Genomic DNA, 24,376 nt, shown 5'->3' with positions numbered 1-24,376 from the left:
CACTAAGACTGAGAAGAAAGAAGGTGACAGGCATGGGACCCCATAGACTCTTCATAAGTAAGAAGGCATGAAGGTGGGGGCTGATTGAGAGCATACTGAGGTTGGTGGGGCAGGGCCTCTGTGGCCCCAACTCACATTTTGTCCCCCTGCCAGCTCCCAAGTGTAGTTGCCATACTGGTAGATCATGCAGCGCGACTGCTCCTTGAAGTGGGTGGCAGAGAAGTTGCTCCACCAGTCAAACATGTTGCCCTCTTTGTCGAAATTCCTGCCTGTTTGGGGACAAGGAGAAAGAAATGAGCAACTTGGTAGGGACCCACATCACAACATAGGGGCCCTAGGCCAAAGATGGTAGGCAGGGCCACCTCCTTTTTATTTATGTGGAAATACAGTATTTGTAGACCACTTGCAAAAAGAGTTCTAAGCTCTAAAATTATATATGAAATACAGCTAAAATCCACAGCATATATATAAATATATATCTCCAACAAAACACATATCAAAATCTGCCAGACTTGAGAAAGAGAACTAAGCTGTTTGACTGGATAGGCTTGCTATGACACTCCTCTCTCTGACACCCCTATGGTTTTATTTCTCTCTCTCTATCCAACCCACCATGTTGTTTTCTCTCTCTCTTTCTCCTACATTCCCATGTTTCTCCCTCACTCTTTCTAACTCCCAGGGCTTTTTTTTGCAGCACCTCTCAGGTGGGCGCCATTGCCATTCTAAGAGAAAGCCACTTCTGCCCTTCGGAGGAGGTGGAGTTGCGGGCTTCACTGCCTCAACGCACGATTGGGGGGATTCCCAGTTGCGACACCAGCTGGCCAGCGAATCGGCTGGCTCTGGGGGTGTGGCCTGCCCTATTTAAATCAGGACGCGGCCGGGGATCTCCCTCTTTGCCGCCTGCCAGCTGCTCCTGCTTTTCCCACCCTCCTGCCCTATAAGGTTTTTGTTCTTTGACCTTGCTATGGACCTTGGTTGGTCGCTGTTGAGGGGCCTGGTAGGAATTTTTCCACTTGGCAAATTGGCACCAGCCACTTGGTTTTCGCCTACAAATTGCCACAATTTTCTTGGTATTGGCGGTTAGGCATTGGTATTGCTCTGTAGATGGAAGAGGGGAGGTAACGCCATCACCTGCCCCGTATATTGAAGTCCGACAAAGGATTCTGGGGGGCGTGGCCCTGTCCAAACCCTGGGGGAGGTGAGGGCCTAAGGCACACCCCCAATCAGTGACCCTGGGGGAGTTCCTAGTTTATGTGCATCAGCAGGACTCCCCCTACTGGTGGTTAACACTTCCTGAACTTCAAGCGGATGGGCTGAAGTTGGATATAGTTGGTTAGGACCAATGCCTAAGCCAATACCGCTCATCACCTGTAACCAATAAAGTTGTGGCCTTATTTAGCCCATTAACCTTAATAATTGTGTCATGTGTCATTCTTTCCACTGGGGGGGGGACTCGCCACACAACAAGGGTTTGTTTTGAGCTATGGCACCTCTTTTTCTAGAAAAATAGCACTGCTAACAGCTCTCTCTTTCTCCAAACATCCCTACGACTTTCTCCCCTCTGTTTTGTTGACACCCACTTCTCTCTCTGTTTCTGAACCCTCTTTCTCCCCGGCCTTTCTTCCCAACCCAGCGAGCTACCAGGGAAGGGGCAGATCAAACTGTTCTGCTGACTTGCCTTACCATTGTCATCAAACCCATGAGTGATTTCATGTCCGATTACCATCCCAATACCTCCAAAGTTGAGGGCTTGCGGCTGGTGCTTGCTGAAAAAGGGAGGCTGCAGGATCCCGGCTGGGAATACTACAGAAAATAGATGAAAAGGGAAATTATGATGGCAATGGAAGATCATTCAGTGTGATAGATTTTGAGGGTGACTGAGGAACTGCATGGATTTCCTGGATGCTAAGCCTCTGTTGTGGAAGCTACATTGGCTGCTGGCATGCTACTGGGTGCAGTTCAGGGTTCTTTCAGCATTTAAAGCCCTGAGCAACTTGGCTACCTAAGGGTCTTCCTAGCCCCACATATCCCTGCCCAGCAAGTGTGTTCCATTGCCAGGAGTATCACATGGTTTACAGGCGTGCACCAGGGAGGGGTGAATCTTACTTTCAGTTTCTTATTGTCCCACTTGAAAGTTCAGTTTCTCCACATTTCCACACACGTTTGTGTGGTTCCCCACCACCACCCAAAAAAAGTTCAGGAAAATCCAGCACCATTTCAGTCTGAATTTCGTCTTTGCATGCCATTTTGCCTAATATCAACTTTCCCGCAAAGCTATTGCAATGCATTTTTTTCTTTTGATTCATCACTAAAACATGCATTTTTCACTGCTAACTTACCTCGGAGTAAGTCCCACTGGTTTACTTTGAGTAGGCATGTTCAGGGTTGCCACCTAAATCTGCTGGAATATTTTGGGACTTACCAATTTGGTTCCGGTTAGGGGAGTAGAAGGCATTGACCACAGCAGCACCAATTAACCATCTGAAAGAGATCAGCGATGAAAGCTGTTGTCAGGATCAGTGCTAACTCGTGTAGCATGATGCAAGGAGGAAAACACCCACACAAACAGAGGAGGGCCCCCAGCACAACATTGGGACAGTTGCTAACATAAAGCAGTAGAAATGTCCTGTTATTGGAAGGTTGAGCTTCTGAACTCTGTGCTGACCCTCATCAGATAAATGTCATAGAAGCATTTGTAGGGGAGAGTTAGAGGGCAAGGAATTCTTTAATATTTCTTCTCTGCAAGCTTCCCCCATCATTTCATTTTCATCAAGATTCTGAAACAATGTTTGGATTTGGGGCAAAAAGTTTGAGAGGGCCTACCCACCTCTGATTCCCCTCCATGTTAAGCAAATCATGTCCAACCCCACAACAGTGGTGCAGTTAGGTTCATAGGAAACTCATACAGAGGTAGACCATTGGTCTATCTAACTCAGTATTGTCTACACTGACTGGCAGCAGCTCTCCAGAGTTTTAGACAGGGGGTCTTTCCCATCCCTACCCAGGGATGGTAAGAATGGAACCTTGGACCTTCTGATCACAAAGTTGATGCTCTATGGCCTAGTTCCAGATTTTGTACTTCATGATCCTACACACACCCTCTTGTCTGATGGAAATGTGAATTGCCTCACTCATTTTGGGGTTCTCTCTTCATTCTGCTGAGTGAATCTCTACCCCAAAGCCTGGATCTCTACCCCAAAGTCTGGTTTGTAGGGAATAATCAGCAGGCACTGGAGGTTTAAGAGCTGCTGAGCTGCTGAGTCTCCCCTAAAGATGCCTTGTGCTCCCTGAATACTCATATTATCTTGGCAAAATGAATAAATGTGGCCCTCAAGGCCTTTCTGTCTGACCCCTGGGGCTCCCCCATTTACTCTCCCTGATCTTCACCTTCTTTTGAATGTTTTTGACTGGCTGGAATGTGACCTGGGTCTCTGAAAATGCTTCTTGCTTGGCTGAATGTAGGACAGAGAGAGTGTGCAGAACCCAGCCTATTCTACAAAGGTAGAATTTACATTTGTTGTTCTGCCCACTTTTGCTTCTCTCCCCATTCACCCACTAGCATGTGGCCCCTGGATTGTTGTCCAGAAGAGCATGTGGCCCCCAGGCTGAAAGTGCTTCCCCTGTCCTGTTGCAAGACATCATGCAATCCATAGAGATACGCACAGGTCTTGGTCAACCTTCTCCCGGAGCTTCCTCAGGCTTTTCTGAGCTCCATGTTGGAGGTTTTGCAGGATGTTTTGAAAGTACTCATGCTCGCTGAAGTTCAGCTGTAAATAATAATAATAATACAAGCATTTGTCTTGAAGTCCTTTTGCTGAGTTGTTGCCCCTATTACCAAGTAGACATCAATGCCCAGTTACATAGAAAAACCAAAGGGAGTATGGTTGTCTTACAAAGCATGTCTACCAGTAATTATCGCGGGTGGCGCTGTGGGTTAAACCACAGAGCCTAGGACTTGGCGATCAGAAGGTCAGCGGTTCGAATCCCCGCGACGGGGTGAGCTCCCATTGCTCGGTCCCTGCTCCTGCCAACCTAGCAGTTCAAAAGCATGAAGTGCAAGTAGATAAATAGGTCTCTGGCGGGAAGGTAAACGGCATTTCCGTGCGCTGCTCTGGTTTGTCAGAAGCGGCTTAGTCATGCTGGCCACATGACCCAGAAGATGTACGCCGGCTCCCTCAGCCAATAAAGCGAGATGAGTGCCGCAACCCCAGAGTCGGCCACGACTGGACCTAATGGTCAGGGGTCCCTTTACCTTTACCTTTACCTTTACCAGTAATTATAGACAAAAGGTTGCATCCAATGAAGAAGGGATAGCTCAGTCAGTAGAGCATGAGACTTTTAATCTCAGTGTTGTGGGTTCAAATCCCATGTTGGGCAAAAGGTTGCTGCATTGCATGGGGTTGGACTAGATGACTTGTGGTCAATTCCAACGCTACAATTCAATGATTCTAAGTTCTACTCAGGGAAGACCCAATGAAATTAATAAACCCAAGTTAGTCATATCCCTTAAAATCATTGGGTCTACTCTGAGTAGGACTAGCAATTGGCTACAATCCCAAAACTGTCCTTAACGGAAATGTCCAGGTATCGCCTTCACACTTACATTTGTGTATTCCTGATCTAGTTTTTCATTCTGACCTTCGAGAATGTAGTCCGGGTAACCTATCTGCTCTCTAATTGCAGTCACCTAGAAGAAGACAGCAGAAACCAAACCCTCACTTCTTGCCTTTCTCCAGGGCCAGGCAGTATCGTACCCATCTACTGGGTTTGTTTATTTTATTTTACAGTGTCTGTATACAATTTTTCCAACCTTTCTCATTCATTTATTTTTTAAAAAACACCACAATATTTATTTTACACTACTGTTTGCCATGGGCGAGGCAGGTTACAATACTTCAGAAGATCCAAAGTGCACCAATATTTATTTCTCAATGAAGGTGCAAACTGGGGGTGGGGGATAACCTCAGGACTGGGGGTCCAAATCTGGCCCTTGGACATCACCCTAGGCCATTCCTCCTGTTCAGGACAGGCTTTGCACTGGTCCTGTTCCCCATCCTTCTCAAGTGCTTTTGCCTGTCTTTGAACTGAGATAATCCTCTGGAACAAACATGTATAGAAACCTCTGATTTTTGCATAGCTGAAATGCAACTTACTGTATACCCGCTTTCCCCTCTTTTTCTACCAGAGGGGCACATGGCCTTGTGGGGAACCCTTTGGAGACAACATGTTAGTAGTGGGTAGGGCCAGAGGCAAAGTGAGCAGAGCAACACGCACAATTTCCCCCCTTTGTGCTGTAGGCTAGTTTCTAAGTGGACTCACACCACTCTATCCTCTATAAAAGCATCATCAGAGTTCAAGGACGTATCCCAGCAAGGCAAAAGCACTCAAGGAGGATGCAATAAGTGATGGTGAGGGGTGTGGCCTGGGAAAGGGGTGTGTGGTTGGGGAGGGGATGCTATCTGTGGAGAGTTTGGGGGGCCAGATAGAGGTGTATGGAGGGCCACATTCACCCCCCTGGCTTGGGCTTGCTCACCCCTATTCTGCATCTTGTATGAAAATTCTCTGTTGCTTCATATTTGAGAGAGACAGAGAAATGGTCTTCATAAGATATATGAACGTCTGATATATTTGATATCTTTTTAAATATAAAAAAAACCAATCATGAAATTTCATTATTGAAAACTATTCTTAGACACACATTTCTTCTGACCTTTTCCCGAGCTTTCCCTTTCGATGCTTCATCCATCCACTGCAATTCATCCAGTGTCTCGATAAACACTTCACGAATTTTCTCAATGAGGTCTCGGACCTGAGGCAAAAATAGATGGGGGGGTAATAATTCTCAAGCCGTTTCCAATAACAGAATGTAGAGCTCCAAGTGAAGATCAATCAGGCGTGGGTCATAGGCCCGATCTCCCCGGGGCTCTGGGTGCCTGAGCCCCCCCAAAATTACCCATACAGGGGTTGTGCATCTATAAAATGTGGGGGCAGGTGTGCAAAGAGTGCAAATATCTGGCAGGAGGAGGAGAGATCATGGATTTGGGGAGGTGGAAGAGAATGCGGAGTTGGGGGAGAAAGAAAGTGTAACATTTGGATGGGAAGGGTGCAACTGCTGCTGTGCCACTGGGGCTTACACTGCACCCTATGACAGAGGTTCTCAACCTGTGGGTCCCCAATGTTGTTGGACTACAACTCCCATCATCCCTGAGCTCTAGCCTTGCTAGCTAGGGATGATGGGAGTTGTAGTCCAACAACATCTGGGGACCCACAGGTTGAGAACCACTGCCCTATGACATCATGACACTACAGCGTGTGTCATGATGTCACGGCATGTGTGTTATGATATTATGGTGTGGTTGGGGCACGGCGGGCACCTACAGTGTGGGGCCCAAGTCAGTGCCGTTGGTGTGGGCTAAGCTGGGCACATTAAAGTTGTTTCTTTGCTAGCAGAAATGTATCTGTGTCAGTTCCCATCCTATATTGCTACAGGATCAAAAGACAGAACCATGGGCTTGTTTGGACATCACTGAAATTCACACTTTCATATGGCTATGACGAGGTCAGTCATTTTCACTTCCCGTTTCACATTAACCACAGTTTAGCATTACCCCCAAACTCTAAACTGAGGTTAAAGCTAGCAATAGTTTCTTGGGGAAAACAACAACTTTATAAACTGTGGTTTGAAGTGGGCTTCCTTCATCAAACAAGTCAGGATCAAGCTTTCGGTTTTGGGGTTTGGATGCCGTGAGAAACTGCAGTGAAACCTTCCAAGCTTGAGGCCTATGTGAGGGTCCAAGACTCGTCTTCTCTCATTATTGTAATGCTAAACTAGAGTTAACATTACACTGGAACCAGCTTTATGGATAGGACTGTGAACGTAGGTGGAGGCATGACTCACAGTGGCTGGGACGGTGAGGGGGTTAGGAACATGGAAAAATAAGAAAATCAAGAGACAACAACATACCATACTTTTGCTCTTGCCAGCAAAAGTCTCTCTAACATACAGAGCTCCTACTGCATTCTCCATGTTGGTGTTGACGTAGCTCACACATTCCCGCCACCGAGCTTCTTCTAGCATCATGCCATAAAGTGCCTTGGAGAAAAGAAGTCCCAACACTTCTCTCGTCATCCAGACCACGTCACGCCTGCTCCCAACATCCCTTCAGCTGGCTTCCGAACCCCTTATCTGCCCAGCATGAGCTCCTTGTTCTAAGGTTGTCCACAGTCTAGACCAGGGGTAGTCTACCTTTTTATACACACCACCCACTAATGCAGGCATAGGCAAACTCCGGCCCTTCAGATGTTTGGGACTACAATTCCCATCATCCCTGACCACTGGTCCTGTTAGCTACGGATGATGGGAATTGTAGTCCCAAACATCTGAAGGGCCGGAGTTTGCCTATGTCTGCACTAATGCATCTTTCCTGATGGTAAAATTTCCTTACCGCCCACCAGTGCTTGATGGAAGGAGGATTCAGCTTGTGCCATAGAACCCCCTACCGCCCACCTAGAATCCTGAAACGCCCACTAGTGGGCGGTAGGAACCAGGTTGACAATCCCTGGTATAGATTATCTTAATGCCCTCTTGCAGGGTGGTGGTGATGGGGAGAATTAGATCTGGATGGGGAGCCATAATGTTTATTACTTCCACCTGCTACGGGCCAAGTTTGACAGGTCATCTACCCATCAACCACCTGCCATTGCAATGATGTCAGACGACCCATTTTTTTTTAGCCTGCATAGTTTGAAAGCAAACCATCCTGGCAAAGATGCAGCCTTCATCAGCATATCCTTGGAGCTTGCGGAGTGCTTGGATTGGGGCTGCGGAATACCGAACTATCAGCTGATTGCCGAGTACTGCGAAGCGCTATGCTCTCGGCATTTCTCTCATAAATAAATAAATAAATGTACACAAGTGAAATAAATACAAGCCACAAAAGGAAATATGTAAGCAATCAAGATACACTTCAATCCCTGGCATGTGATTTCTGTTTTGTAAATGTGATCTGTTCAGGGCCAATAATTCTGTTCATTTTAATCCAGTCCAACAGATAGTGCTCTAAATGCTTAGAGTAGAGTTTACTTATAGTTAGCAAGTGGTGATGCTCACCAATCTGTATATTTTTTTTAGTATCTCAGCAGAAATCCCATCAGAGTCTTACCAGTGAAATAACAAGGAAGTAAACAATAAAACAATAAAATAGGGCAATAAAACAATAAAACGATGAGAGCAGCTGCCTCGCCTTGCCTCAGAGGTCGGCGGCCATCTTGATAATCCAATTGCAACATACGTCTAGAAATTCCCCCCTCCCAAAGAAAGTAAAAAGTACCTATAACACTAGTAAATGGCTCCGCCCAAAATGATATCAGTAAAACCTGTGAGTAAAAAGTGGGAGTGTGTTACCTTTCGGTAGTTTGCCCTGGCCTCCTTGAAACGCCGGCTCAAACCGCTGACTCTGTCGAGTACCAGGCGCCACACCAGATAGTTCTGGATTGTGCTGGGGGTGTATGCATTCATGGGGGGGGGGGAAATGACAGGAAGAGTAGAAATGAGGAATTGTTAAACGGGTTGCTCACTACATAATTTAATTACTAAAACCCTCTTGAAATTTAAAACCCCTCTGGGCAATTTTGAACTGATAAACATCTAGGAAGGAAGGGGTTAAATTGTCTTTTTCTTTCCCACTGCCCCCATTACTGCATCATTCAGTAAAAGACACTCTGAAGCATATGGAATGCATAAGCTCTGCTATAACTTGCAGTGCAGTCCTCAGCCAATTTACTCAGCCATTAAGTCCTGCTATGATTAATGCTATGTTTAATGAGTACTCAGCCCTGAGTGCTCACTGGAAGGACAGATCCTGAAGCTGAGGCTCCAATACTTTGGCAACCTCATGAGAAGAGAAGACTCCCTGGAAAAGACCCTGATGTTGGGAAAGATTGAGGGCACAAGGAGAAGAAGATGACAGAGGACGAGTTGGTTGGACAGTGTTCTTGAAGCTACTAGCATGAGTTTGACTAAACTGTGGGAGGCAGTGGAAGACAGGAGTGCCTGGCGTGCTCTGGTCCATGGGGTCACGAAGAGTTGGACGCGACTAAACGACTAAACTACAACAACAACGTTTAATGAAGCTGTGCACATAGCGCTGCAGGCATAATAAGTCCAATGTCATCATTTAAAGAGTGACACTGAGATCACTTTCAACACATACAGTGGAAGCACTATGATGCCAATTTAAGCAGTCATGACTTCCCTCAAAGAATACGGGTCTCCCAACAACTCTCATCACACTTGAACTATAGCTCCCAGAATTCTTTGGGGGAAGCCATGACTGTGAAGCACCATGATACTGCTTTAAATGTATAGTGCAGATGGGTCACACTCACTCACTCACTCACTCACTCACTCACTCACTCACTCACTCACAGTGTCTCTTTCTATTCAGTTTCTCTCCCTCTTTCTGTGTTTCTCTTTTACTCAGTCATGCTCTGTCAGTTTTAATTTTGCTCAGTTTCTCTTTTTTCAGCTTTAAGTTCACATCTTCACATTTCAACATCAGTTTGCAAATAAACAATAATAATGATGATAATAATGTTTTGCCTAATATACACATTTTTTTGCAAAGCCATGTAACTTAATAAATACAATGCATTTTTCCTTGTTTGTTTCACCAATAATAACCATGTTGGGTTTTTTTGCAAGACGATTTCTCTAAAATAATGCACTTTTGTACGTTAGTTTCACTAATACGTGCATTTATAGACACACTCTACTCTAGCATATGCATTTTTGTTCATATTACCTGGCTGGAAAACTGGAATGAAAAATTCAGAAAAGTGTGAATTTTTGAAAGATGTCTGTGTTTTGATCTGTGTGTTGCTTGGGAAATGCAGATTAAGTAAATTCATCTCTAAATGTGGACTGAACTGTATTTCTCCCCAACCCCTCTTCTCCCTGTTTGTTTCTCTGCTTTACTTTCTGCTTCTCTTTTACTGTTTCATTTTTTCTCTCTTTATGTTTTTATATTTGCTCCCTTCTTCCCTCTCCCCTCCCCCGCCTCAGTCCAAGAAATCTGGCATCCCTACCTGGCTGAATAACTGGCGATGACAGCTTTTAGCTCCCGGAGATATGGCATTCCGTGCACGACCACCTCCTCATTGGGGCTGATCTCAACGTTAACTGAAGACATTACATTTTGGATGAAGAGTGTCCAATTGAACCCCTAGATGAGAGAGAGAGAGAGTGGGGGAAGGGGGAAATGAAAACAAGTCCTTTAAAAAGATATTGGGAAATTCCATTTTCATCCCTCCGTGGTCCTGTTGAAATTGTTTTTCCTTGAAATTGACATAGCAAAGGGATTTGCTCAATGAATTTAATTCCCGATACAGTGGTACCTCGGGTTAAGTACTTAATTCGTTCCGGAGGTCCTTTCTTAACCTGAAACTGTTCTTAACCTGAAGACGACTTTAGCTAATGGGGCCTCCAGCTGCTGCTGCGCTGCTGCTGCACAATTTCTGTTCTCATCTGGAAGCAAAGTTCTTAACTCGAGGTATTATTTCTGGGTTAGCAAAGTCTGTAACCTGAAGCATCTGTAACCTGAAGCGTATGTAACCTGAGGTACCACTGTATATGCACGGTATTAAAAGAAGGGGTGGGGGAATTGATCAGGAAGTGCAAAAGCTGGTGGACACACTAGTTCAGGAGATCCAGTTCGGTTTATATCAAATCACAAAGACTGGATTCCTTAAGCATCCCTAGATAATGCATTCCTCAACATGTCCCATTCAAAGGTATTTATCATCATGCAGAAAAGGATTCATAGGGAGAGAGTCCATAGAATGTAGTGCTCTAAGGAACCCTGGTCCAGTGCTCTTCAACCTTGCCAAGATGCTTTTGGAGCACAGCTCACATCTTCCTTGAGCCCTCCACGCTCCATGCACAACCTGTAATGTAGGGTGCAATTGAAGCATCCCTGACAGGTGGACAGGTGCCCCTGCCTGAGCATCTCCATGCCATTTCCTGAGGCAGTCTGTTCCATCGCTGATCAGCTCTAACCATTCTGAAGTCACTGAATGTATAGCTGAAATTTGCTTCCCTGTAATGTCCACCCATCGATGCTAGTCCTGCCCTCTGGGTCCAATCGAGGCACAGGCCAAATGAAGCTTACCAGTAGTAGTTGGTGGGGCAGGTGGGGCTGTGTTGCTCTCCTGACTTCCTAATGCTGCACATCACTGTTGCTTACTGGGGGGAGGGGAGAAAGGCAGCAGGGAGCTCAGCAAGGTGCAGGAGCAGTGTTGGGAGGATCAGATTAGCTCCACCATTGCACCCACAGCATGATCCCCACTGCCTTGCCCCTCCTCCTCCTCCTCTTCTCAGGAAGTGGTAATGATATGTGGCATTAGAAAGCCGGGAGAGCAACACAGCCCCATTTGCCCCACCAGCTACTACTGGTATGCTTCATTTGGCCTGTGCCTTGATTGGACAGAGCAGGACTAGGTTCTGAGGCTTCCTTCAGAACATAGTCATGGCCTCCTCTACTGCTAACTAGGGGTGGGGGAGGTTTCAATTCATTTCACACGTAAAGATGAACAGACCTAATTAGTACTTTCCTAAACAAATTGCAAACGGAAGAACAATCATCCTTTGAAATTTGCACATCTCTGAATTTTGCAGAGCAGCTCTCCAGGCACACAAAAATTGCAAACTGGTGTAGAAATGTGGAGAACTGAACTTAAGAGCGTGAAACCCCAAAACGGACAGAAACCAACATTGTCAGATTCACTCAACCCAACTGCTATTACTAAACAACATGTTATGTTTTGGAATCTGAGATTGTCATTCCAATAGCAAATTAAAAAGCAGGTCTTCAAACACTTACGTTTAGTTCAAACTTTTCCTGGAGTTCAGCAACAGTCATTTTGTTGTATAGCAAAGTCACATCATGCCTTTCCTCTGTGGGCACTGTAGCCTAGAAAGCAAAGATCAGAGTTGCCCTCATGCTGTGCCAAAACAGAAATTTCAAGGACAATTCGGAAGTTACTCCTTGGATGGGACACCCAGAAAGTTCTCTGTCCATTGGCTCAAGGGCTCTTTGTGAGTTATCACATTGTGTAGTGGAGGAATCCAATGGAACAGTTATGCTGACAAAAACTCATTGCTCTGGCTATTGCACAACAAAGTCACCAGCAATGTGCTTATGCATTCTCATGCACCACAATGTTCCACTGGCACAAAGCATTTCACCACTGGAACAAGTACACCACTATGTGAGTTTAAATTAGTGCTACATTTGATACAACCCAATGGGTCTACATTTGAGTGTACTAACATTGGCTATAACACTATATATACTGCTGTCCTCATTCCCCTTTGGATTTACTCTTCAGCTTTCCAAAAAAATGCTGTACTCACGTTTGCTACATCTGTTTCAAATTCCATAACCTTTCTCATTTCTTCCTGGACAAAGTTGTCATCTTTGGACATATTCATATCTTCTCTAATCATCTTGGCAATGAGGACCATGTACTGGAAGTAAGCTTCCCTCACCTAAACAGAGGAGGACAAAGAGAAGATGTTAGAAATTTGCATTTAAGCACAGTCCAGAGGCAATAAATTCATCAGGCAAAGTTGTTAACAGTCAGAAACACTGAAGGTAGAGACTACCACTGGATAGTTCAGTGGCTTCCAATTCATTGGATAGTCCTACATCTGAAGTATAAATCTCTAAACCAGAGATGGGGAGCCTGTGGTCCTTCAGTTGATGTTGGACTACAACTCCTACCGTGCCTGATCATCTACAGTGCTGGCTGCAGCTGATGGGAGTTGATGGCCAACAACATCTGAAAGAACATAGCCCCCCCCCCAAAAAAGTGTTCTAAATTATCTGGGACTGGTTTCTCTGAAGGACCACCTTAGGGTTGAGCTTGGCTGTTGATATTTTAATCAGCAGAGATGCAAGAAAAGCTTAGTAGGCTCAGGCCAAAAAATGAACTTTAGGCTCTTGTAACTAAGAAGAAGAGATGACCTCCTATGAGCACCCAAACACTTCTCTGTCTCAGATTGAAATAAGAGCTGAAAGCATTTGCCAAGAGTAGTAAAAGTTCTGGGGTGTGTAGAGATTGTCACAATCCCCATCAATGTTTTAGGAGATCTCTCTCAGACCAGCACATAAACCATGAATGGAGCAGACAACAGAATAGCAGCTATTTTAGTAGATTGTTGACAGGATGTGTGGGATCCCTGGAATCTTCCAATATTGTGACGTTCAAAAGGTGAAAGTGAAGTTTGGAAACTGTTAAAATACTTACTCTTTGGTAGTTGCCATCACTAAAGTAGTAATCTCTTGAGGGCATTCCCAACCCAGGCTGGTCAATCTGGAGGAAAAGAATCTCTCTTATTGTGTAGGAAAGGATTCAACAGAAGATGTCAGTATCAAAAACCCATTGCTTAGAAGACGACCAAATGATTTGCATATGGAAGGCCCCAGATTCAATTCCTGAAATTTCTAATTCAAAGAATGTCCAGCACCGGGACATTTCTTATTAAGATGCAGAGGAGCTGTTACCAATTGGAAGATACAATACTGAGCTAATGGACCAATCATGCGACTCGGCATACAATAGCTTTAGGGAACCAAGTGAAGGTTCAATCCACAGCATCCTTAGGATCTCAAGTGGCACACCACATATAGCAGGGATAGGCATCCTCCAGATATTGTTGGACTACAATTCCCATCAGCCCCTGACAGCATGGTCAATTGTCTGAGATGATGGGAGCTATAGTTCAACAACATCAGGAAGGCACCATGATCTGTCTTCTACTTTCACAAAAAGATCATCTGTCTTTTGCTAGAGCTGATGGTTGACTTGTCCTTCAAAACTGAGCAGAAACAGCTTGCAATACAGTGGGTTATATCTAAGTTAGCCAGGTCCATTAACTTCAATGGGTATACTTGGGAGTATAAGAAGCATGGGTTACAACCCAGTCCTTTCTGTTTGGGGAAACAGCACATGAAGCAGAGCATACCAGCTTCCTTCTTACTGTTCTAGTTCTTTATTTGGAAATGCTGCTTATTTCAAGGACTACATGCAATTTCCACCTGCCTAGAAGGACTGTGCCACATGCTATATATCTGTGTTTCAATGAAATTGAAATAGTTTAGAAATTAATTATTGTAATTGCTATGAGTAGATTTCTGTTTAATTTTTATATGCTGATATTTAATATTATTCTGTACTGTTCTAATGATTGTTGAATGTTACTTTATTTGATGAAGGTTGCATATTTTAAAGTTATGTTTTATTATCACATTTTTGTATTGCATTAGATTGTTATAAGGTGTACATTCTTTGTTTCTTCAGCTTGTAAACCGCCTTGGGTATTGTAAGATAGACAGACGGGATACAAATTAAAAGTGGTGAAGATGATGATGATGAAATCTTAAAAAGATGGAAGAGGAATAGTAGAAGACAATATCCATAAAATATTGGGTATGGGGGAGGGAAATGTACAAATGCATGTAATGGGCAAAGAAGAGCAGCCCACCAACCTAAAGTACCACAATTCCCTGATTTGATGCTTTCTTACATAAATTATATTTCTGCTGGAATCCCGGTCGTCATGCCACACAAACATGTCAATGAGGACCCGTGCGTTATATTGGAAATTCAATAAGGCAAGCTTGTCTTCTATTTTCCAGTTTGGCTCTGTGGCAAAAGGATTAAAGAAAAGAAAATGAGATTTTTAAAAAAGTTTAATAATAATAATAATAATAATAATAATAATAATAATGTTCCTATTTCAACTACTTATGTATCACAATTATCTCTAAGCTATAACTTATGACTAAACCCAATTGAAATCAAATGTACAAGTTGCCACCAGCGTAAATTCCTACAGCCTTTCCAAGGTCACAGGATTAGGCAGCAAATAAATGAGTAGCATATGTTTGCAGTGTTCATTTGTATAATACTTTGTGTTCTTCCACCAAATGAGGAAGATGGATATGTTGATTAGGACCCCTGAATTCTTCTCAGGTGTTAATCCAAGCCAATGCCAGTGTTGGAGGCAGCAGGGTGGGGTGCTGCCTTGGGGGCTTCCGCCACCTGAGGTGGCTGCTTCACCCTGCCTCATGGGTGGGCTTGCCCTACTAACTTGGCATGGAAGCTTCAATGCCCTAGACCCAAATGTTGGACGGTAGCTTCAGCTGCATAGGCTCCATAGACCTTCACCAGTCAACAGACACATTGGGACACTTCCCCATTTCGTCTCAAGTGGAGAAATGGGGCACGCTGCCCCTGCAGGTTGAATCTGCTGTCCCCAACTGGCCACCCATATAATCCACATAGAATGATAAGAGTTGGAAGGGCAGGGCTTCACCCCATAGGGCATCACCCTCAGTCCTCACCCAAGTGCCAGAGTTTGGGATTCAAAGTGTTATAGCTTCTTCTTTGGCGATCACTCATAGCCGAGTAAGATCGTCTTCCATAAACACGGCTTTAACAATGAGTCCGTAAGCGACTGTGAAGGCCAATTCTGGACGCACACGTCCTTCCACAGTGGGGACATAGGTTTCCAGGTGGGAGTTGATCATGGTGAGGGTTTGCCAAGCATGCCTTCCTCTTAGCATGTTTCTCCCTTGTGTCCTGAGTTTGAGTGTCTTCAAAGCCCATGACACCTTTGGTAAAGGCTCTTCTCCTACTGGAGCGCTCACAGGCCAGTGTTTCCTAGTTGTCAGTGTTTATACTACTTTTTTAAAAAGATTTGCCTCATCCCTGCTCAAAGATGGGCACCCTCCTTTATTTACTATTATTTATTTATTTCATAAAATGTATACACTGCTTGGTTGCCAACAACAACCTCAAAGTTCCCCTGGCCTCCTTGTTACCGTTTGTAATATTCCAGTCTGCAGAAGCCACTGGCCAGCCTCCAACTGTCTGCAAGACCTCAAGCAGAGGCAATGAGTCGTGTTGCTCTATGATACCTGTGAATGGGAAAGGAAAGGAAAGCAACAGGAAAGGGAAAAAAAATGAATGAGAATAGGGATCCTAGCACAGTCATACCTCCGGTTACAGACGCTTGAAGTTGCCTTTTTTTGGGTTACGGATGCGCCGAAACCTGAAAGTACCAAAATGGGTTTCGGCAGTCACACATGCGCAGAAGCACTAAATCGTGCTTTGTGCAAGGACAGAAGTGCCGAATCACAACCTGCACAGATGCGGTGCTGCAGGTTGCGAACACTGTGGGTTGAGAACATGCCTCCTGCATGGATCACATTTGCAACTGAAGCATCCACTGTACCAAGGAATTGGAAGATCAAGCTCAGTGTTACCTACACTGACTGGCAGAGGCACTACAGGGTTTCGGACAAGGGAGATTCGGAGCTGCAGCTGGAAATGCTGTGGTTTGACCCTGGGAGCGTCTATATGCAGAGCTCCAGCCACAGAGCTATGGCAGATCCGTGAAGATAAAGGAAGCTACGTCATACTGACTCAGAGCTCAGTATTATCTCCTTAGGTTTGCAGTGGCTGTCCAGGACCTCAGACAGCTCCTTCCCGAACCTGGCTGAATATGCTTAATATGCCTGGAGGTTCCTCTCTCTCCTCTTTCCCATGCAGGCACATCAGCCTCCAGCGCAAGCTGCATCCCAACACTTGCAGCATGTAGCATGTCACCAACCAACATTGGAGACAATAGAAATGAGTGCATCTAAAACAGGTATCTGAAAGAAGAAATGACTATAGGAAGCTACCATACACGGTCTGACTATTGGGTCCAAACCTGGGTCCTTCTGCATGCAAAGCAGATGCTCTGTCACTGAGATTCCCTTCTCCTAACCAATAAAATATGCAATGCATTATTTCTTTAGCTACATTGTAAACCATATATAGGTAAAGGCAAAGGGACCCCTGACCGTTAGGTCCAGTCGTGGCCGACTCTGGGGTTGTGGCGCCCATCTCGCTTTACTGGCCAACGGAGCCGGCGTACAGCTTCCAGGTCATGTGGCCAGCATGACTAAGCCGCTTCTGGCGAACCAGAGTAGCGCATGGAAATGTCGTTTACCTTCTCGCCGGAGTGATACCTATTTATCTACTTGCACTCTGACATGCTTTCGAACTGCTAGGTTGGCAGGAGCAGGGACTGAGCAACGGGAGCTCACCCCGTCGTGGGGAGTCGAACTGCCGACCTTCTGATGGGCAAGCCCTAGGCTCTGTGGTTTTGATCACAGCGCCACCCTACTCCATTCACTAAAAGTGGCCGCTAGTGAAAACAGCTTGATAAATAGGGCAAATGGGTGAATAAAGAGGAGGAGGAGACTCACTTTCATTCATACAGGATCTATAAAGCATTTTCGCCTTTTGGAAGGCTTCCCGATCTTCCTGCTCTGGTGTCTCTAGCACACCTGGAAGAAGAAAAGGCTCATGATAGCTTAATGACCTGCAATCTGTTCTCTCTGTTTGGGTGCAGGTGAGGTCATGGCTGCAACAGATGATAAAGCACTTGTGGTTTCGGCCTCCACTGTCTCTGAATAGCAATTGCTGGTTGGGCCACTGTGAGAAGAGAATGTTGGATTAGAACCATGGTTCCCAGCATGGGACAATTTGATTTTTAAGGAGGGGGCAATTTGAGAATGAGTTATTAACAATGTATGACTTTTTAGGCTTCCTCCATGTGAACAGGAGTTCACTTTTTGAATAATAATAATTATATGTCATCGGGGGTGGGGACGACAGGATTTTAGAGATGCTTAGGTGGGACATGGCCAAAAAAAGGTTGGGAACCACTGGATTAGAAGGACCTTTGGTCTGATCCAGCAAGTTATTCTTATGCTCTTAATGCTGGAAACATGGATTTGCTAACCTGTTGGCTGAAATCACTGAGAACTGGGCCTATTCTTCCTGGCTGAAATCACCAGTTGCTGGGTTTTTGCTTGCACTTTCTATGGGCTGAAGTTGCAGAGACCAAAACAAGCTATACTGGGAGCTGTTTACAGCCACCTGTTGGTTGAAATACAACTTAATAGTGAACAAGGCACTCAAGTTCTCTACCGCCATCTGCCGGAGCATTTTCTGTTGCGACGCTCTCCAAGGTTTTGCATCTTTGTGCAACTTGCAGAGGACACCACCTCTTTGACAGTATTGTTGAATTAACCATGCATAATGCCAATGAACAGAGACTTCCCATTGGCATATCCAGACCTTGGATGGAGGTGGCTAACAATCTAACTGGTATTTTCTTTGGGGGGGAGGTATTTAGAACGTCATAATCTGTGGACTACGCAGAATTGGACAAGATGACAGGAAGGATTCGAAACCTGCAGGACCAGAGATTCACAGAAGATTGGAAGAAATATACGAACTATTTGAAGAGCAACTGTAATCAACAAATTATGCTACTAGGACTACAAGAAGTTTTGTAAGGAGGAATATATGAAATATTACAAAGAAGAGAAAGAAGAGAGATATTAGTTATGATATTTAAGTGTAATAGTGGAAGTAAGAAATGTAAACTAAGTGAAAAAGATTGGAAAATTTTCAGATGTGATTGATGGCAGTCAGAAAAATTGTATAAGACATAAAAGTATGTTTAATAAGTGTTGAAAATGATATGTTAAAAAACTTACACACACACGCACACACACACACACACACACACACACACACACACATATATATATATATATATGTAGGTTTTGGTGTCTTCGGGTGTCTTCCCGTGTAAGAGTTGGGGTGTCTAGGCGACGTTTCGACGAGGTCTCACTCGTCATCGTCATGAAGATGACGAGTGAGACCTCGTCGAAACGTCGCCTAGACACCCCAACTCTTACACGGGAAGACACCCGAAGACACCAAAACCTACATTCCTGTACCCGTGAAAATCTACGAAAGCATATATATATATATATATATATATATATATATATATATATATATATATATATATATATATGAACGTCATAATCTGAGTCCATGACTGCAGCATACTTAGCTGGTGCACAGATCTAGCACTGAGTAGGGAAGTAGACAGGTAATGGGAAAGTACAGAAAAGAGATCCTCACCTTTGAGAATAATCTCCAGTTCATCCCTCAGGGTGTCAAAGATGTTGTATCTGGAACTGGTCTCTGGGATGACATGACGACTGAGCCAGCCTCCACAGGCATACTGGTAAAAATTCTGGCAAGGTTCTGCCGTGGGGTCCATGTTCTGAATTATTCTGGCTGCTGCATGTCATGAAAACATAAAAGTGTCCATTACTGGGGAATCAGAATGCTTTCAAGTACTCTTGTGGTGCCCAATAATTGAGCCCATTCCCAGCTGTTGTTTGCAAGTTTGTACTTAGAGGCAGCACATCCCCCTAGAGCAGTGATGGCCAAATTTGGCCCTCCAGCTGTTTTGTGACTACAACTCCCATCATCCCTAGCTAACAGGACCAGTGGTCAGGGATGATGGGAACTGTAGTCCCAAAACAGCTGGAGGGCCAAGTTTGGCCATCACTGCCCTAGAGCTTGAATTTCCCCTAGAGCTTTTTTTGTGTTTGTGATTTGTTGATTTTAAAATTAAGGATGCATGTGGGCTGACAAAGTGAGGAGCAATTCTTCTTGATATTTGAGAATATATTATAGCTAAGTAGAAGTCTGGCAGGGATCGAAGAAGAGCAGCTGATGGGAAGTAAAGAAGAAAATAGGGGGGGAAATTAAGATTGAAAAGCTAAAATATTTTGAAATGAAATTAAGGGTGGGAAGTGAAACATCAAGGGAGCGGGATGGGAAGGATGTATTAAATTGGAATTAATTTGATGTTAATTCGTTAAAAAAATGAAAAGCAACAAAAATTAATTGGAAAGAAAGAAAGAAAGAAAGAAAGAAAGAAAGAAAGAAGAAGAAAGAATTCACCTAGAGCTGGAATTGTTCTGGCAGACAACACTACACACTTGGTAACTGTTTGCAAAAATAATTAAATAATGCTTGTAATTAAGTAGCTCCTCCCATGCTAATGCAAGCCCCTTGAACTGGGACTGGAAACAAAATGGCAACCAGTGTGTTTTAGAACATGGGATATAGAGGGGTGTATCTAGAACCCAGCCTACTGTATAAACATAACATTAGTTGCTTTACATTAGTGGTTCTTCCCAGTTTTGCCTCTAGCCCTACCCACCATTAGCATGTGCCCCCCTGAAGGTTGCCCAGAAGGTCATGTGGCCCTCAGACTGAAAAAGTCCACCACTCCTATTGTATCTAATAAACATCAAAATGAGGACAGAGCCAAAATTTATTCAGAAAAATATTCTGATTAAGTTACCTGATCATTTGCCTTTTCTGGGCTCCCCCTAACCCAGGGTTATGTGGAACATTTTTGGCCCAAGGGGACAGATCATTATCTCTCCCACCACCACGGCACAACTTTGACAAGTGGGTGGAGTCAGCCTTGTTGGCATCTGTCTGTTTTGAGATACAATAAAGTGCACCTCTGGGGGTGAAGTCAGACGGCTGCATTAGCAGCACCAATGTAACCTCCCCAGGGCACAAACCTTGGCAGTGTGTAAGGAGGTCTTGGGCTGCCCAGATGACAAGACCCCACCCCTTTTGGTCTTGTCAATGTGGTCCAAAGGAAAGCAAAGCAATACTTGTGGCACCAGCTTGGCTGAAGGAGTTGCCGGAAGGAGGCGTACAAGGTACCATCCAACTGTCTTAGGGACTCCAAGCAGGGCCAACAATCATTTGACATCATGTTGACAGCTAGTGGCTCAAAAGTGGGAGGTACTGTCAAAGTTGGTTGGTGGGCAGAGTTGGGAGACACCTGCTTTTTCAGTATGTTCCTTGCAGAGAACACAATAGTGGAGCACTACCCATAGCTGATGAGTGGAGGGTTCAATCCTGCTGACTTCATTGGTCTGCTATGCCTGCACATTCCCTGTAGTGGACCTCAGCAGGCAAAAAAAGAATGATTCAGGAAAGAATGTCATTTTTACCTGCTGTTACACACCCACGGGTGGTACAGACATTCTGTGGACTGGCGCCATTCTGTAAATCTGTGGATATAAGAAAAGCACATAAAAGACAGACCATTCACAAGGATTGTACAAAAAACCCCACATGCCAACAAACCTCTCCATACCTGAAATTTCCAGTAACTCGTATTCAGAGACATACTGCCTCTGACAGTGGAGGCAGGACATAGCCATTGTGGCTAGATACCATTGACATGGGACACAGGTGGCGCTGTGGGTTAAACCACAGAGCCTAGGACTTGCCAATCAGAAGGTTGGCGGTTTGAATCCCTGCAATGGGGTGAGCTCCTGTTGCTCAGTCCCTGCTCCTGCCAATCTAGCAGTTCGAAAGCACGTCAAAGTGTGAGTAGATAAATAGGTACCGCTCCGGTGGGAAGGTAAACGGCGTTTCCGTGCGCTGCTCTGGTTCGCCAGAAGTGGCTTAGTCATGCTGGCCACATGACTTGGAAGCTGTATGCCTGCTCCCTCGGCCAATAAAGCGAGATGAGCGCTGCAACCCCTGAGTCAGCCACGACTGGACCTAATGGTCAGGGGTCCCTTTACCTTTACCATTGACAGAAATTCCTGGAAAAGAGGCTAGTTTTCCAGGTTAGTGGTCATCACTATATCCCGTGGGATCGAATATGTGCTGCATGAAGAAGTATTTTCTTTCATCCTGAATCTTTGAACATTCAGCTTCATTGCATGGCCCTGAGTTCTAGTGTTATGAGGGAGAAAAACTATCCTCTGTCCACCTGCTCAACGCCATACATAATTCTATACACCTCTATCATGTCTCCTGTTCTACATGAGAAGAGCCCTTCTGGATCAGGCACACCACCCTGCTCTCACAGTGGCCAACCAGTTGCCCATGATGGGAAGCCCACAAGCAGGACTTGAGCACAACAGCACTCTCCCCACTTGTGATTCCCAGCAACTGCTCTTCAGAATTCCACCAAAAGGTTATTGACATCTCCATAGATTATTCTGGCAGTGTGTCAATGGTGTATCCCAGGAGCTTCATCACTGACGGCTCCAGCGTTTGGAGGGGATCTTAGACAGGACATTGTCAGCGGGACCTCTTATCCTAGTAAGGATGAACAGATATTCAGCCTTTAGGTTCAGAGCCAGTGTGCTCATGATATTGTCAATGGACCATGATGTTCAGAGTCCCATACAACTCTACTCTTTGTTCTTTTGTGGGTGCCCTTCCAGATGCTACATATAGCTGCTGGGTGAGGCCAGATCAGGGTGCCAACTTGAATAAAACGTTGGGGAGGGGCAGGTAAGTGCTGCATAATCGATCACAAGATGAGATGCACACACACACCATTTGAATGGCAATGCCCATCAACTTTGGGGGTAGCAGCCTCCTCAAAAAATTTTTGGGGGGTGGGCAAAGGGATCTCAGTCCCTAGGAGTTGGCGCCTATGGGCAATGGATGTGACTCTTGCCTATGTGGAGTAAGACACCCACCCCTACCCCCAGTCTCTCCATCTTCCTTGCAGGTAACCATGAGGCATCGTCACAAATTCAGGGCACATTCCAACCATGAAAAAGCACCAAAGGATGATGTTGCCTTTGAGAGGGAATGAAGCCTGGGGAAATGCCCTGCAGTCCAAATAGAGGAGTTGGAGGGCAGTATTTGGGCCACAGGTCTGAGGTTCCCCTCCTTTAGAGCCAAGTTTGTGGGCATCTTTGTATCTTCAGACTCAGACCTTGAGAAATGTGCGCCACGCCTGGACATCTTGCAATGCCTCCTCTCAAGCCAGCTCAACCACGTTCTTTCCCCAGCAAACATAACACAGCTTCTTAGGATTCCCACCCTCCTGCTCTCCTCACTCAATATATATTGAGTTGACTTGGAGAAGGCTCAGAAAAGGACCACCAAAATTATCAAAGGGATGGATCGACTCCCCTATGAGAAAAGGCTGCAGCATTTGGTTTAGAACAGTGTTTTCCCAAACTTGGCTCTCCAGCTGTTTTCGGACTACAGTTCCCATCGTTCCTGACCACGGGGGGCGATGGGAGTTGTAGTCCAAAAAACAGCTGGAGAGCCAAGTTTGGGAAACACTGGCTTGGAGAAAAGAGTAAAAAGAGACACGATAGAAGTTTATAAGATTATGCCTGGCATGGAGAAAGCGCATAGAGGAATGGTTTTCTCCCTCCCTCATAACACTAGAACTCATGGGCATCCAAGGAGGCTGAATGTTTGAGGATTCGGGACAGATGAAAAGAAAGCACTTCCTCACACAATTAAAGTATGGAACTCACTCCTCCCCAACTTGGATGGCTTTACAAGAAGATTAGACAAATTCGTGGAGGAGAGGGATATCAATAGCTATTAGCCAGGATGGCTATGCTCTGCCTCCACACTTGGAGGGCCATGCTTCCAAATACCAGATTCTGGAGCCACAGAAGAGGATTCTGTGCTTGAATCCTGATTGCAGGTTTCCCATGGGCATGTGACTGGGCACTGTGAGAACAGGATGCTGGGCTAGATAGGTCATTTGCCTGACCCAGCAGGGCTTTTCTTCTGTGAGTGTGTCTATATGTGGGGGGGGGGACGCGCTTATGTGTGTGTGTCTGTGGGGGGGGTCCTACTACTTTTACTGAATCTGTCAAAAGAGCACCCCTTCTGAGAGCTTATTTCACAGTGATTTATCCTGACCTAACCCTCCTGTCACCCTAATACCTTTCTAAGACAGGAACAAAGCCAAGATTTATTTGACATAAGGGGGGCAATGGCCACCTACTTGGAAGGCTGTAAATCGGTGCTATCTTGCGCCAAAGATTGTGGGTGCCTGCAATGAAGGGCTTCAGCTTTGCCCGTCGACTTTCTGGGGGCACAATCCACAAGTACATTATTGTGGGTGCTGAAGCACCAATAGCCGGAGTGGAAGAAGGGGTGTGTGGTGGGTGCAGTCCGCTCCAGGCGTCACCATTGAGGGGGGTGACAAAATGCCAGGAGGCACTCACTGCGGGGCCTCCTGGGAGAGATGTGATGGCTTGGGCGTGGGCAGGCTCCTCGCTGCCCAAACGGCCTGCCCGCTGCCTCCCCCCCAGCTGTAGGGTGGCTGAGTGGGAGGAGGCAGGCAGACTCCGGAGGCCCCATAGTGCGCCCAGCCCCTATGGGCGGCTAGCCCCGCCCCTGGGCACCCCGCTCCAGGTGCCTGACTGGCTTCTTCTGCCACTGCCCATAGCACCCTGAAGTTGGCTCCAGTGGCTATAAAAGAGGATTGGACAAATTCCTGGAAAGAAAGCCCATTGTGGCTGTGCTCTGCCTCCACTGTCGTAGGCCATAAAGGTAAAGGGACCCCTGACCATTAGGTCCAGTCGTGAACGACTCTGGGGTTGTGGCGCTCATCTCGCTATATTGGCTGAGGGCG

General features: G+C 45.4%; 1 protein-coding gene across 4 annotated transcripts in view; it reads right to left on the bottom strand.

Annotated features, from left to right (window-relative positions):
• The window catches only part of MMEL1 (membrane metalloendopeptidase like 1), a 38,996-nt gene that overhangs the window by 5,087 nt on the left and 9,533 nt on the right, over positions 1 to 24,376 (bottom strand). For all 4 annotated transcript variants that reach the window (XM_081201503.1, XM_081201504.1, XM_081201501.1 and 1 more), the window contains exons 3-19: positions 20,970 to 21,029; positions 19,060 to 19,221; positions 17,322 to 17,402; positions 15,888 to 15,983; positions 14,588 to 14,706; positions 13,309 to 13,374; positions 12,413 to 12,547; positions 11,880 to 11,969; positions 10,087 to 10,223; positions 8,405 to 8,498; positions 6,965 to 7,093; positions 5,711 to 5,809; positions 4,604 to 4,687; positions 3,664 to 3,767; positions 2,423 to 2,481; positions 1,684 to 1,803; positions 136 to 269 (exon numbers count right to left, since the gene is read on the bottom strand). In XM_081201503.1, the coding sequence (XP_081057629.1) occupies positions 136 to 269; positions 1,684 to 1,803; positions 2,423 to 2,481; positions 3,664 to 3,767; positions 4,604 to 4,687; positions 5,711 to 5,809; positions 6,965 to 7,093; positions 8,405 to 8,498; positions 10,087 to 10,223; positions 11,880 to 11,969; positions 12,413 to 12,547; positions 13,309 to 13,374; positions 14,588 to 14,706; positions 15,888 to 15,983; positions 17,322 to 17,402; positions 19,060 to 19,221; positions 20,970 to 21,029 (1,769 nt within the window). The remainder of the gene's footprint in view (positions 1 to 135; positions 270 to 1,683; positions 1,804 to 2,422; positions 2,482 to 3,663; positions 3,768 to 4,603; positions 4,688 to 5,710; positions 5,810 to 6,964; positions 7,094 to 8,404; positions 8,499 to 10,086; positions 10,224 to 11,879; positions 11,970 to 12,412; positions 12,548 to 13,308; positions 13,375 to 14,587; positions 14,707 to 15,887; positions 15,984 to 17,321; positions 17,403 to 19,059; positions 19,222 to 20,969; positions 21,030 to 24,376) is intronic.

The sequence above is a fragment of the Podarcis bocagei genome (assembly GCF_964188305.1).
Source record: "Podarcis bocagei genome assembly, chromosome: 7".
Lineage (NCBI taxonomy): Eukaryota > Metazoa > Chordata > Lepidosauria > Squamata > Lacertidae > Podarcis > Podarcis bocagei.
The sequence above is the reverse complement of the archived record's forward strand: the minus strand, read 5'-3'. Positions and strand labels throughout refer to the sequence as shown.